The 14,422-nt window shown below is 35.9% G+C and overlaps 2 protein-coding genes across 2 annotated transcripts in view; one reads left to right on the forward strand and one right to left on the reverse strand.

Moving 5' to 3' along the window:
- Nucleotides 1-284: 284 nt before the first annotated feature.
- LOC132194780 (dnaJ homolog subfamily C member 22) lies at nucleotides 285-3,547 on the forward strand. The gene is made up of 5 exons (XM_059616275.1): nucleotides 285-665; nucleotides 1,713-1,860; nucleotides 1,913-2,114; nucleotides 2,517-2,784; nucleotides 2,842-3,547. The coding sequence occupies exons 1-5, from the start codon at nucleotides 423-425 to the stop codon at nucleotides 3,046-3,048; spliced, it is 1,068 nt and encodes a 355-aa protein (XP_059472258.1). The 5' UTR covers nucleotides 285-422; the 3' UTR covers nucleotides 3,049-3,547.
- Nucleotides 3,455-14,422, reverse strand: part of LOC132194779 (espin-like) — a 46,334-nt gene continuing 35,366 nt past the window's right edge. Inside the window, exons 6-8 of the mRNA XM_059616273.1 lie at nucleotides 6,472-6,601; nucleotides 5,922-6,062; nucleotides 3,455-5,169 (exon numbers count right to left, since the gene is read on the reverse strand). Coding sequence (XP_059472256.1) covers nucleotides 4,667-5,169; nucleotides 5,922-6,062; nucleotides 6,472-6,601 — 774 coding nt within the window. The 3' untranslated portion in view covers nucleotides 3,455-4,666. The remainder of the gene's footprint in view (nucleotides 5,170-5,921; nucleotides 6,063-6,471; nucleotides 6,602-14,422) is intronic.

Genomic DNA, 14,422 nt, shown 5'->3' on the forward strand with positions numbered 1-14,422 from the left:
AAAATTATAAATAAAAATTTTTTTGGACTAAATAAGCTAAATAAGGCCGAATATTATTATTTTTTTTTTATATCAAAAGAATTGATGTACTTAATAATTATTTTTTAAATTTAAGATTCTGTTAAAATATCAAAGAGGAACCGATGGATTTTGAAAAATTGAAAGTATTATTATGCATTTTAAATTAAATACGAAGGCAATTTTATTTTTTAATCAAAAACAGAATAAAAGCGCATCGAGAGAAGATTTGCGCCGGTCGGGTGGGTTCGCATTGCTGCCGCGAGAGGCGCGTTCCTCCAAGAGCATCGAAAGGTAAACAACGGGATAACATCCTTCGAGGTTTCTGTGATCGTGCCTCGTCTTGTTCGCCAAGTCGTTGACCCTGACACCGACCAGGTTGCACCAGATCTGATGCAGCCCTGATGGCCGAGGCGAAGAGCGTGTTGGTGACGTACGTGCTGTGGCTGCTGGGGGGATGGTTCGGTCTGCACCACCTGTACCTGCGGAGGGACCTGCAGGCCTTCCTCACCTGGTCCACCGTGGGCGGCTACTTCGGCGTCGGCTGGCTCAGGGACCTCGTCCGCATCCCCGAGTACGTCGCCGACTGCAATGAGGACGAGCAGTACATGAAGAAGTTCATCGAGAGGCTCAAGACCAACGAAAAGGTTCATTAATTTTTATTTTTAAACTTTAATTTTAATCATCAATTGACCTTTCATTTATGAACGCGCACGTTGAGCGTGACGCGGGTACCGTTAATTTACACTAGGCCGGCTGTGAATGGCTCGACTGCAAATTGTGCATTACGTGGTGGCATTTTATTAAAGTTAATTCCGGTTAATTCCATCAAACTTAATAATAAAATGCTTATTTTTTCTTGAATTCAATGAATACGTTATTAATTTTGTCATTTTATTTAATAACAATATTAAATAATGTGGACTTATTAAATAAATTTTTATAAAATTTTAATTTTCATTATTTAATAATTTTAACTTATTATTTAATTTTATTAAATTGTTTTTACTCGTTTTGATGAATTATCAAAATGCAATTTCATCTCAATTCAATATATATTCGTTTGAACCTTACATAATCAATTTAAATCAAAAATTAACATTTGATGGTACGGAATTATGGTACATTTAATTGACTGAAATTGAAAAACTGAAAAATTTATATTAAAATCTAAAAATTGTCAGTGAATCTGTTTTGTGGAATGATTGAGATCCACAATTATCATAAACATGTTCTTTCTATGACCACGATAATTAAAAATTTAAGTAAATTTAAACAGTGAAAAGCACATTTATTCCGATTTTGCTTCGTATTCCTGATCTTATATTTGAAGCGAACCAAGAATTAATTATTTGGGCGCTTCTTTTTTAAAGAAAAAAATGGCAAAGGGTTCAGTTGTGTGGCCCACAAGCCCTTTCCTGAGCTGAAAAGAGCACTTCTTGCTGTAAAATTAAAAGTGAAACATTTTATTTTGAAGTCAATCTCACTGTTGGTACAATGCGCAGCCATAGAAAGAGGGCCAAAGTGCTAATATCTGCAAATAAAATGACTTAAATGACCCTAAAATTTTCCATTTTATTCTTTTGTAATATTATTCCCAAATTGTATACTATGCAGTATGCCAACTTTATAAAGAAATGATAAATTAATATTTGTACTGAACTTTGAATTTTAAATTTAACAAAAAATTTCAGCCTCCATTCTCAAGCATCCGATTCATGAGCAGTGTGCTGGTGTCGTACATCTGGTCCAGCATCTTCTGGATGGCCATTCCCGAAGACGAAGTTTTCGGAATCAACTTCCGTCCTCTTCTGTACCTCACACCGATTCCATGCGCTCTTGGTAAGAGTTTCCATTTATGTTTGGCTCAATTAAAAAAAATTCTCATTTTTAGGCGTTTGGGCCGTCGGAAACGTTGGCCGCGAGCAGGGCTCGATTTGGTGGCCTCTGGGAATCGCCTTCGCCACAACTCCTGTCCTCTGGATGTGGGACGACTCAAACTGGTTCACAGCCATGACTTTCTGCAGTGCTTTCGCCTTCGACGCTCTGGCCAAGCAGTGGAAACGAACCTACCCAAAGAAATCTTCCACAAAGAAGTACGGAATATTTGCAGATTCTGTTCATGAATTTGAATTTGTGCCTAAAATTTCCAAATTTTTATGAAATATTTTTAATTTAATAATTGCCAAATTCCAAATATTGTTTTTTTTTTTATTGAAAATAAAATACAAAATTAAAGTTTCTTCAACTTTAATGAACCAACAGAGATTTTATAATCAATTTTGGCAATAAGAACCTGAGGGGTTGCTCTAAAAATTTTTTTTTAGCTTTGGACAAAAATGAATAAAATTTACTTAAATAAACTGTAAAAATGTTACAAATTTGTGTGACAATATTAAATTATTTTGACAAACATTGATAGGAAACATTTTTTCCTTTATTAGGATCTTTAGAATATAATTCGATGTGAATTTTGAATAATTTTCTTACTTTTTCAGGAGAGTTTTGGTGCTGAGTGTGTGCGTCGTGCTCTACCTTGGCCTCTTCTCGAGCTATCTGTACTTCAACGCCAAACTCACTGACAGCGAAGGTGACGAGGTCAAGTTCCAGGACGCCGTCAACCACTTCTTCACATCCCCATGGTGGGTGGATCTGAAACAGTCATTGGTTGACACCTGGACCTTTGCTCAGCACCACGGTTGGGCCGAAGTCTGGAAGCAAATAATAGACTTGTCCGATCCGCACGGAGAAATCAATGCTCACAAGGTTTGAAAATAGTTTGATTTTTGTTTGAAATTTTTTTAACGAATTTTTTTTGCACAGGTGCTGGGGGTTGGCCAGACGGCGACACAGTCGGAGATCACTGCCAAGTGGCGTGCCCTGTCCAAGGAATTCCATCCAGACAAGGTCAAGGACGAGAACGAACGGAGGAAAGCGCAGGAGAGATTCATGGAAATCCAGCAGGCGTATGAGGTTCTGTCCAAGATGCGATCAAAGCGAACGGCCAAGAACAAAAAGTCTGTCGATTAATTCTCTTCACTGACTGAGATCTGCAGGTTCTATTCTGTGATAGTTCCTTCTGACTAATCAAGCAGGCCAAATTTATGCATGAACAATGGAATATTTAACCACTTTTTCAATCAAACCAATTGTCACAGATATATTTTTATGTACTTGTTTATGTTGGAGATGAAATCTGAATTTTTGTATGGTTGATTAATTTTGTACTCATTTATTTTATTGTTGATGACAACTTTGGTGACCTGAATGTTCTTTAAGCAAGTGAGACTCCGGCATCAATTCTTTAATGTTTTTGAAAATTGCACAAATTAATTGTCTTCCTGGGACACAAGAGTTGGTGCTGGAATCGTTCACCGCACATTTAATTAGACAATGTGGGCCTAAACTTAGATCATTCCCTTAAGTATATGAAAATCTGCGACAGGCAGAAATTGTTAAAAAAAATTTTATGAGAAAGGATTACATAAATAAAAGCAAATATGCAACTTGTAACCTTGATTCGTGTATATTTTAATCACATTGGCCATAGATTTAATTAAATCAGAGAAGGAAGACAAATTTACAACATCTAGTGACAAAAGTGCAGAGTTGTGTCTGTAGCCAACAAGCGTCAAATATTGAAAAACCAGCAGGTGTATAAAAATGCATCAGAAAATTATTTTGGTGATTTCAGTAGATCTTGGTGGTGTTCTTTCTGCTTGTCTCATTTTTGATATTGCAACTGTAACGTCTTTGATCTTAAATGAAACTGGAGCAAGACACAATATTGTTAGGAAACAAAAAAATGATTCCATTTTTATTCTTAATAGATCAAAGCTTATCCAAGTCGACCACTTTGAGTTCCTCCAAAGCAAAGACTGGAACAAAAGCTGCACAAAGCTTTGACTGTTTCAAATTTCTGCAAATTTAATATTCACAAAAATAAAAGCTGCGCTTATTTAGATTAAATCTTTATCAATTTGACACATTTTTGGTGTTTCTTGCTTAAGGGTAGAAAAGGTTTTCGTAAAGTGCTGCTACAGATCGAATGACATATTTTTGTCGGTGCATCGGAGGTGCTGGTATATATACAGTTTGTTGACTTGAAACGACAGCAATAATTAATATCTATTCCTGGCTTATCACACCACCCCCCTCCCGTCCTTATCAGTTCCTGCACACACGGGGAATACATTATGCAAGGGCGCCTGCTTTACTGTGTCACCCTTATTCAATCAAATCATCCGTACAAAAAATATCCACGCTTAATAAAAAATTCAAAGCTGTAGCAATTATATATAAACCCGTATAACAGCCAATTTTGAAAGGAAAATCAATGAAATTTAATCAAATAAAATCTTCTTTCACACTTTGAATTTCCGACACAAGAGCAAATTATCCGGGCGCATTACAAATTCAAGTGTGTTGTTTTCTTCTGCAAATTTATTCCGCACAGCCCACCAACGTGTCAATTAATACAAATCACATGCTGCGATCGACCTCGCCAGAATAAGAAATAACGCTCTAATTTGTATGCAATTTTTTTTTTTAAATATGTACACTGCGCGTCAAAGGGAGCACTGCCGTGTCCATGCAAAGTGGGAATTTATTCGTACAAGAGGTAGCGAATAAACTCCTCCTCCTGCTGCTATTTTTTCCGGCGCGCGTTGGCCGCCGTCCGCGTCTGGTCGGCGCCGTCGGCCTCCGAGGGTCCCGCCGACGACCCGGCCGGGGTCACCTGCACCTTGGGCACGATGAAGACGCGCGGCGTGAGAGGGGGAGGGGAGGCGACCGGCGCCGGTGGCGGCGCCGGCGCCTCCTGCGGAGGGTGCTTGGAGGCCTTCGAAGGGGAGTCTTGGTTCGCCGGCGACGACTTGAAGGCCCGTTTCAACTTGCTCTTGAGCCAGGAGCCCCCGCCGGAGGAGGAGGGCGCGGCCGCCTGCGGCGGACACGCCTGGGCCGTCAGCTCGGGCTCGCTGCCCCAGCGGCCGCCGCCCACGGCCGCACCGGGGTGCGTGGCCCCCGCCCGCTCCAGCAGGCGGTGCCGCGAGAATTTGTCAATCACTTCGGCGCACATGTGGCGGCCGCAGTACCGGGCCCACTGCTCCGCTCGGTAGCCGCGGCCCAAGTCCCTCAACGCTGGAGATGCCCCTGGAAAATAAAATCATATAAGATTGCACTCTCAGATTGGACGCTTATATTTACGTCATCAATAAAACAAGGCATTTTTTTTTTTTAGATTTAAATTTAAAATGATTTTAAAATATATTCAAATTATTATTAAAAATTTGAAACACACAGAAACACATATGAGTAGTTGATAAAAAATTAAATCAAGCTAAAATTATTTCCAACAGTAAAAATAAATGTAGCAAAATTTATGCTATTGAATTTATAGAATCAATCCTCAAGAGTGTTTATAAAAATTTCCACTTTGATCTCACTGTGCTGAGTAATTTTATAATTATTTTTTATTCGAAAATTTAAAATTCTGCTCAGGTTTCGTCACAATTTTGCCCCACTCAAAAAATTTTGTTCACAACTGAAGAATATTAGAAGGAGAAAGATGTAAATATTTATTTATTAATTCAATTACATTGTAAAGTTATTCTATTTAAATACTAAACAGGGACTACTATTAGGGATGAACTAATTAAATTATTATTTAAATGTTCAAATTATATTTAGAAACTCTAATTTTAAAATTTTATCAAAAGTTTAAATTTATTGTAAAATCTTATTAAAATTTTAAATAGACATAATTAAAATATTAATAAACTTTTTAATACTAGATTATTTTAGCAAAATTGCTTTGTCAATTTTCGCATAACTATGTTTTCAACTTGCAAATTTTATTTTTTTGATTGATTTCCCCTTTTTTTTGATGAAGGTAGCAATTATACCTGCAAAAAGCAGCAGTTTGGCGCACTTGGTCCTTCCCTGCAGAGCGGCTTTCATTAGTGGGGTGAATCCCAGCGAGTTGCGCGCGTCCACTTCAACCCCCGAGCATCGACTCAGCAGCAGATTTAGCACCTCAACGTGACCTGAAACGCCAAAGAGAAATGATGAGCAAGTGATATAATATAAAACTTTTTTGATGGTGTGTCGTTTGCGGAATTTTCCTCCCGCCCTAATTTTGAAAATTCCTTTACCAGGCGAGAGATCAAACGATGCAAAAATTTAACGCCACTTGGTCTCTCATTTTTTTTTCCAACCGAGCAATTATCCAATTTGCGACAAGGTCGAGAAATATACGAGTGTGCCAAAAAAACACGCACTACCGGCAGAAGCGCACATTAATATGTCGGCGCGCAGTTGGTAAAATTTTACGAGCGCGCGGCACTTCTTCATAATGTTTGCATAGTTGCTGTGGATCGGACCGACTGCCAAACTGCGCGGCTATTTTCGAAGAGGGAAAAGAGAAGCTAAAAAAATGAGGATGGCGGTAATTACCGGCTTGGGCGGCGAAGTGCAGCGGGGTGTTGCCCTCGTTGTCCGGGTAGTTGAAGTCCACGGCTGGAAACTGGGCCAGGGCCTCAAGCATGGCTAACGAGCCGCTCGAGGCGATGTAGCTCACAGGTGTCTGTGCGGACAATTTTGAATAAAGAATTGATTATTATAACGTTTTTCTAGATTATAAAAATAGATTGCTAAATTATAAAAATTTATAACAATAAACAAAAAAGGCGCCTAATTATTCATGAAAGGCAAGTTTCATTAAACTTCAGTCTGAAACCCCCAATATCCATAAATGTCTCATTAAAAAAATACGCAAGTTCTTAAATTAAATATCAGTTTAAAAATAAAATATAATTTTTTTTTTATCCTGGCTCAGCTAATTTTTTTTTATGCATTTAATAACTCATTCATTTGTAATGTTTTATTATTTTTATATTTAAAATTATTATTTTTTGGTAGTTATTACGTTAATTCTCACTTTAAATTAGATTTTCAAATACTTCTATTAAAAGAGATTGTAGAAAAATTAATTAAAATGTTAGGTATTTTTATATCACAAGATAACAGAAGCTCCGTTTGCAATTATTTTGCCACCTATCATCAATTTTGTTTGATAAATGGGAAAGAAATTTTGAAATGATTTAAATAAATTCAGTTAATTTTTATTTATTTTTTATTTTTCGACGGCTTAAAGAAATATGTGTAAGGAGAGTGTTTTAAAGTGATTTATAATAAAAATTTATCCAGCGTTATTAAAGAAAAAAATTTTCTCCATTTATTGAATTCCGGACAAGCTTGAAGCTTTATTTTAAAATATTCATCAATATCAAGGAATGAAATTTTCATGATGCAGGCTTATGATTTTAGTAAAGATTTAATTTGATGTTTAATTTTAGATGGTTGGAATGTCATTTTTCCTTGTCGGTCTAACCAGAAAGTTGATTGCAAAACTTAAAAACGCACAAGTCTGCGAGAGCCTTGATAATCTTCTCTTCAGTATTGTAAGACGTGTTGTAATAAAAAGAGAAGAAAACTGCCGGGCATTTGCATACCATTACAGGAAGTTTTTTAATATCCCCTGAGAGTATATAATGTATAAAGAGGCTTACAGAGTAAAAAATTTCTAGCCAGGATTTATATCATTTAAAATGAGAAAGGATAAATTGGACTGGCAACTGTGCAAACACGAGAAGATCAAAAGCAAAAGAAAAATACATTTATTTTCCCTTAATTTCCAAATGGAAAAGTTGAGGCCGCTTTAATCCGGGGGGTCATAAGAAAAAAGGCGGCGGCCCTCGTTTGATGTGGGTGTGCATTTTTTTTCAAATTTAGGTCGCGTTTGTTGGGCCGCGAGACCGTCGAGCGTCCGACGGGGCCGCGGCACAGAGCCCACCGGCAAAAGTACTTTTATAAAAAGAGCGACGTCTGTGCGGTGGGTCGCTGCTTTTGGCTCTCCTTGAGCGTCAAAACGGCCTCTGTGTTCGCGCGGCGAGAGCATGGGCGTGAGCCATTAAGCAATCACACGCGGCCACATGAAAAGCGACGCTCATTATGGGAAAAACGCGCGGCGCAGCCGAAAATAAAATCCTTTGTCTGGCGCCGTCTAGCCACTAGAACGCAATATTTGTGAAGCTGCGGTTTTTTCTGCTCACTAAAACAGCAAAGCTGGATTCTGCACTTTTTTGTTTGCTTTTTATACTGACTTTCTGGATTTTTAATATTAAGAATATATTTTTTTCAGTATGCAAATGAAGTTAAAATTTAATATTGTGATTTTAATTCTGGTCAAAACTGCGGTTGGTTTCACATTCTTTGATGGTTCGCAAACAAGAAAGAGGGTTATGAAAGAAAATAAGCACTGGAAGAGGAGTCAGGATTTTTGTTATCAATTGTATTGAGATAATTAAAAAAAAAACATTTTCATTGCAACCTCGCTATTTATTTAATAAAAAAGGCAATAATTTTGCTGTTTATCATTGAAAAATTAAAACCGCTTGCTTAATTTTGTTGGAAAAAAACTCAAAACATAACCAAGTCAGTTTTTTTTTAGTTTCTCAATAACACAACTTTTCATGATTTAATTTAAAGCTAGATTCTTAAGTATTTTAATTAACAATTTAATTTCTCTAAAAGATTTGATTTTTTGAATGAATCTAAATAAATTTTGATATTATTAACATTAAATAAATAATCCCTCTTTTAACTTTCATAATTTTTATCGCCTCAATTGCTCTTCATAGTTCTAAATATGATGATTGATGATTTGTAATTTAACTGCACATTAAATTTTATATTCATTACATTGTATGTAGTTTTTTTTTTTTTTGTAAATGTAGAAAAACCAAATTAGTTGATTAATGCTTAATTTATTATGTTAATTATTTTTGAATTATAACTAACCTTTAATAATTTTTAAGTATTGCGATAGTGATAATTTACAATTGTGATTGCAGCGAATTAAGAAATTACAGAAAATCGCGGCCATCTTTTTCTACTGTATCAAAAAGGATTACAAGTTTTATCTCAATTTTTATTTAATTTTATAATGTGAATTGGTGCATAAAATGACAGGTTGATTCAATTACCGGTGCGATAATCAAAATCACGCTAATTTGAGTTCCTAAGTAGCACCGTTGCATACTCGGTGATGAAGTTTCCAACTTCTCAAGAGAGCACGTTTTCGATTACATTAATTTGCATCAATTTCGCGCTCGTTGTTGACAACTTTACGCTGGTGGCGAAAAATTCGAGCGCTGCACTCTCTCCGCGCAAACTTGGCTCTCGCAGATTCGATTTGACGAGTTAATAAGAAGTCTGCTCTCATTTGACGAAAAGTTGTCGGCCGACCCGCGGCGAGATAAGAGCTGCAGGGAAAAGTTGTGAGTCGCCTGGGGAGGGCTGAGTGAGGAACAATCGAAAGCTGCGGTGCTAATTAGATAAGAGCGAGATCCTTGAGACGAGAAAGACCACCCGGCGGTTTTTGTTTCACGAATAAATTCTTAGCGATTAATTCGATTGCGGCTCGATTGATTTAAAAACAAGGGCGAGAAGCGAGGCGACCGGGAAGCTTCCTCCTTTGTCGACGTATTGTTTTACTTTTTTTTTACTGTGCAAGAGAAGTGTACTCTGCACGGGGCCGGGTGCTCCAGTTTCGCAGAAAAGCTCCGGCGGCGGCAGAAGAGAATCAAAACTTGAGCTAGGTGTGCGAATGTGTGCCTCCCCGGCCGCAGGAATTATTATTATTAAAGTGGCTCTCCCATTGTCAGCGCTGTGTGCCTCCAATATTTGCGAATCTCCTGACAAAATGTACACGTTGGAGTTGTAAGCGGAGGAGGACTTTTCTTCTTTCTCGACGGAAAACCAACCCTTTCCGCGTTATAATGAAGCAAAATCAAACACAGACGGATGGATGGAGAAAAAGTAAACTTTACGTTTCTTATTTTAAAATTTGAGAGCATAAAATTTTATAAATAACTTTTTATTAGAGCAAAAAAAAAAATATTCGAATTGGAAATATTTAATAAAAATAAGCTGCAATGTGCATAGAAAGGAGCTAATTCACAATGCAGTGGAATTATTGCAAATAAAAAGGCTACAAAAATTGAATTTTCCAATAAATTGGCTGATGCAAAATTGGTTTTAGAAATTTCGTCAAAAACTCAAAACTCATTCAGGAAATTACAAAACTGTAGTTTTACAAAATGTGACTTCAAATTGCATAATTCATGGGTGACCACATCTTGTCTATTTATGTGTAAAGGATTCAGCTTTTTATCATCAAAGTGGATTTCGCTTAGAACGCAGGTTTAATCCCCTTATAAGAAAATTTATGCAGCCCGTTGAACGTCGAAGGAAAGCACGTTGCCTATATGTGTAATAACGGCAGATTGATTCGGGAATTTCTGCACCTGCCAGTTCAATCAATTGTAATAGAGCTTTTGCACGGTCGGAAAGAGAAATATTATTTTCGCGGTGGAGAGGAAAAGATGGAACAATTGTGTGTGCGGCGACGAGAAAGAGAGAAAACCCAGTCAGAGCGGACTAATTACAAGTTGCTTTGAGTGTTGTGCGAGCGAGCGAGCGAGCGACTCTTGTTCCTCCGTCGTTCTCGTCTTTCTCGAGTGCAACACAGAAATAGCTTTTTTAACACACCGCGCCGAGTGAGAGAGAGAGAGAGAGAAGCGAGAGGGAGATACGACAAAAACTGCGTCATTAACTGAACACCCGCAATCGCGCAGTATACGCGTGTTTTGCTTTTTTGGTCCCGGCGCAACAGATTCGAGAACAAATTTTATTGGTTTTGAGGAAAGAAAGAGAGCAGAGATTGATTTCTCGAGTACAAAAGAAATTCCTCCAATGCCTGACTGATTTAATTAACCGTCTCAATGAAAAGATTGCATGCTTAATTTGCAAGCTGCAGGTCAAAACGAGTTTGTTGAATTACTTGCACGATGATCCTTGTATTATGGAGCATGTTTTCAAAACATCATGAAATTGTTGAACCTTTTGCAAAGCTAATTTGAAACACTAAAACCTAGAGTGCGGCAATATAGATAGGAAATGGTGCAACTTGACCTCAAAAATTTTATTTAACTGACAATGAGAGCATAAAATAAGTACAAAATCATGGAATTATAATTAAAATGTTGAGTGGAACAATTAAATATACGAACGGAATCATTATTTTGATATTTGAAAAGTGACACTTTTCCTTGGGTTTAAAATTTAAATAGATGAAAAATTGTATTGGTGTAACTTTGACAAATCGCACCTTCAAGCGTTGAAAACGGGTTTTGACTTTCTCAACAAAGTAATTTATAAACGGATATTATTTCAGTGATTTAGCAGCAAACTTTTTCAATGATCAAATCCATTTGAGAAGAAGAAGTTAAACTAATGCATTCCTGGCTTTTATATATGATGGTGAGCAATTTTTTTGTTATTATAAATAGTTCTAGTTTAAATTACAATTTTTATGCTTTTCCATTTTTATATTATTTGTAATTAAAAGCAAATTATAATCAATTTATAAATTTTGAATGATTTTTCTTATTATTAATTTAATAATATTTAATAATGGTTTTTATAAATTATTATGCATCCACAATGTTATTATTACTGTAGCTTTATGACATATGACATAGTATTAATTAATAAATATGTGTAAAATATGTCTTTACAATTAAACTTTTACTTTTACAAATAATAACACCATGTCATTTGGAAGACTTTATATTTATCAATGTGATGTAACATTTTGGAAAAATAAACAACAACAAAAATAGTCAAATTTCATGAAAGTCTCTTTTATTTTCCCATTTTCCCTCCAGTGCAAGGCTGCAAGCTTGTTTTGTTTAAAAAAAATATGCGCATGGATTTGCATCGAGAATCTCGTCAGACGCAGGTTGAATATAAATTGCACGTTTGACTGAAAAAATAAAACAAGCAAAGAGTAGTGCGAAGGAATTTTGCGGCTCAAAGTCGAACACCTCTGTGAAGCACGGCGTTAATTTGGCGTGTCCAACTGTTCGCTATATATTGTGGAATTCGGCCAACACTCTCTTTTGGCTCTTGTAACTTTTCCTTTCACGCGTGCTCACTAATTAATTTGCCATCTCACTTACTTAAAAACAAAAAGCGACAAACTTCGCACATAATAAAACTTAACATGAACTTCAATATTTTAGGAAATGAAGGAGTTGGGCTTTTCCTCGTTGCAAAAAATTGTTTTTATTCAAAAACAAATGGCTGTACCAGTTTCGGTAACGGTCTGCGACCCTATTTCATGAGCAAGAAAAATACAAAAAATCAGCAAAAATTGAAAAAACCACATTTTTACATAAAAATAAAAATCTGAAAACTAACAAATTCAAGTAAGATTTTTATTTTTATGTTAAAATGTGGTTTTTTCAATTTTTGCTGATTTTTTGTATTTTTCTTGCTAATGAAATAGGGTTGCAGACCGTGACCGAAACTGGTAGAGCCATTTGTTTTTGAAAAAAAAAAAAATTTGCAACGAGAAAAAGCCCGACTCCTTCATTTCCATGATCATCTCCTCGAGTGTCAACTTCTTCAAACAAATTAAATATTTTAGTTTTTTTCCGTCGGATCATTTATTCAATTTTGATCCTTTTCGGCCGTTCTGATGCGTGTTTAAATAAGACCTCAGTTTCTCATATATATGTATTTTCTATCACCGGGTCGAGTGGACGAAAAACGCTTTCAGTGGCAGATCTGGAGTGGTTTCAATCTTTCCTCTCGTCATCGCCAGGCAAGCAAATTCTCAGCATCTTTTTCGTTTGGCTCGGCTGTTACGAAATTGAGTACGCGAGCTTTTCTCCGAGTTCTGCTGTCCCGATTGTGGCTCTTTTCAATTTTTTTTGTTGCCTCGAGTAAGTTCGGGCCGAATAATGGCGAGAATGACGCAAAGAGGCAGAAAATCGCTTGCCCCGAAATAGTGATGCGAGTGTGTTTGTTTGAAATCGCCCTTGTATTTATAGGCAATATGTAAATTAGCACTGGCGGCCAGAACAGAGACGGCTTCTTGGGCTGTCAGCGCCCGAAATAGAACAAGGGGCTGCCCACTCAAATCTCTCCAGCGGCCGTTTTTTGTTCTCCAAATGTGTAGAATTGCATGCGTGTAAATATATCCAAAGTGTTCCGTTATAAGAGTGATGATCTTTTCGCGATTCGTAAACGTTTGGAATGGGCGGATGAAATGCATAATGTTTATGTTTGATCTGACGAAATAAATACAAAAAATACTATTTTTAGAACAGCCTACACTTCTATGGAACGATTTGAAGAGTGGTCGTTTTAAATTCATCTCCAACCGGTTTTTTAGACGGATGTAATTAATTCTATAATTCTACCTTTGCATTCTAATTTGTGTTGTTACAGTGAATTAATCAAGGGATTAAATAAACCAACTGTAACAAAATACATTCGAAATGAAGCGCTATAAAATTGAAAATTGAGTTAACTATTCATAATTCTTAGGATTAATTGATAAATCCAACAATTTTTGACAACAGATCTTCGATGAGGATTTTACTTGAGTTAACTACACATCTCTAATCTGGAAAGAATCTAATACATATTTCTTTAATTTTACTAACATAAATTCAACTATTTAATTTTACAACATACATTTTTTAACTCGTAATCACGTTAACAAGTTAATAATAAATTTAAATAAAATAATGCTTAAAATAAAAATAAAGATAATAAACAGTAATTTCAATTTATATTGAAAAAAAATTTTAAAAAGACATCATGTTTTTATTATAAAATATGTTAAAATGTTTATATTTCTCATAGTATATGTACACATTTCTTCCGTTCAATAATATGTTCTATGACTGATCTGGAATAATAAAAGCTGAATTGCGAGGCTAAAATCAAAGACGAAAATAAAGCCTGATTACTAAACATAATTTGAGCTGCAGTTTTTTGCCAGGAGTAAGAGCAAAAAAAAGAACAAAGAAAGCGGCATTCGGAAGTATCAGGCAGTCATCTAAATGGAAGCTTTCAGCATCCAGAAAAAAAAGAAAAATGTCCAAACAACTTTATTACTGTTAATTTTTCTTTTTGTTTTGTATTTTGTTATTGTAATAATTTGTATGTAAAATTATCATCTTTTCTCTCAATTATATTAACTTGTATAATTTTGAATGTATTAATGATGTATCCCGTTATGGGCAGCAATTGCCTTTGTGATATATCAATAAACACAATTTGCAACTATATTATTTAAAAGAAAAAAATAATACCAAAAATTTATTTTTGCTTTCAATTTTTAGAAGCAATGCCAGAAAAACAGTCGTCGCAAGAAAAACGCGTCATGACATTTTATCACAAAAGGAAAACGATTTTTTTTTCTTCTTTGCATAGACATCCTTTTGTCAGGAAATACGAATCTGACAAACTTGCAGCTAAAATGCTT

The sequence above is a fragment of the Neocloeon triangulifer genome, unplaced genomic scaffold (genome assembly GCF_031216515.1).
Source record: "Neocloeon triangulifer isolate White Clay Creek 2 clone unplaced genomic scaffold, ASM3121651v1 ptg000008l, whole genome shotgun sequence".
NCBI lineage: Eukaryota > Metazoa > Arthropoda > Insecta > Ephemeroptera > Baetidae > Neocloeon > Neocloeon triangulifer.

What these genes read in the sequence shown, in the direction of transcription:
- LOC132194780 (XM_059616275.1), top strand. Translation starts at nt 423, where the DNA reads ATGGCCGAGGCGAAGAGCGTGTTGGTGACGTACGTGCTGTGGCTGCTG. An exon ending in ACCGATTCCATGCGCTCTTG is followed by an intron (nt 1,861 to 1,912) that starts GTAAGAGTTTCC and finishes TCTCATTTTTAG; the next exon opens with GCGTTTGGGCCGTCGGAAAC. An exon ending in AAGAAATCTTCCACAAAGAA is followed by an intron (nt 2,115 to 2,516) that starts GTACGGAATATT and finishes TTACTTTTTCAG; the next exon opens with GAGAGTTTTGGTGCTGAGTG.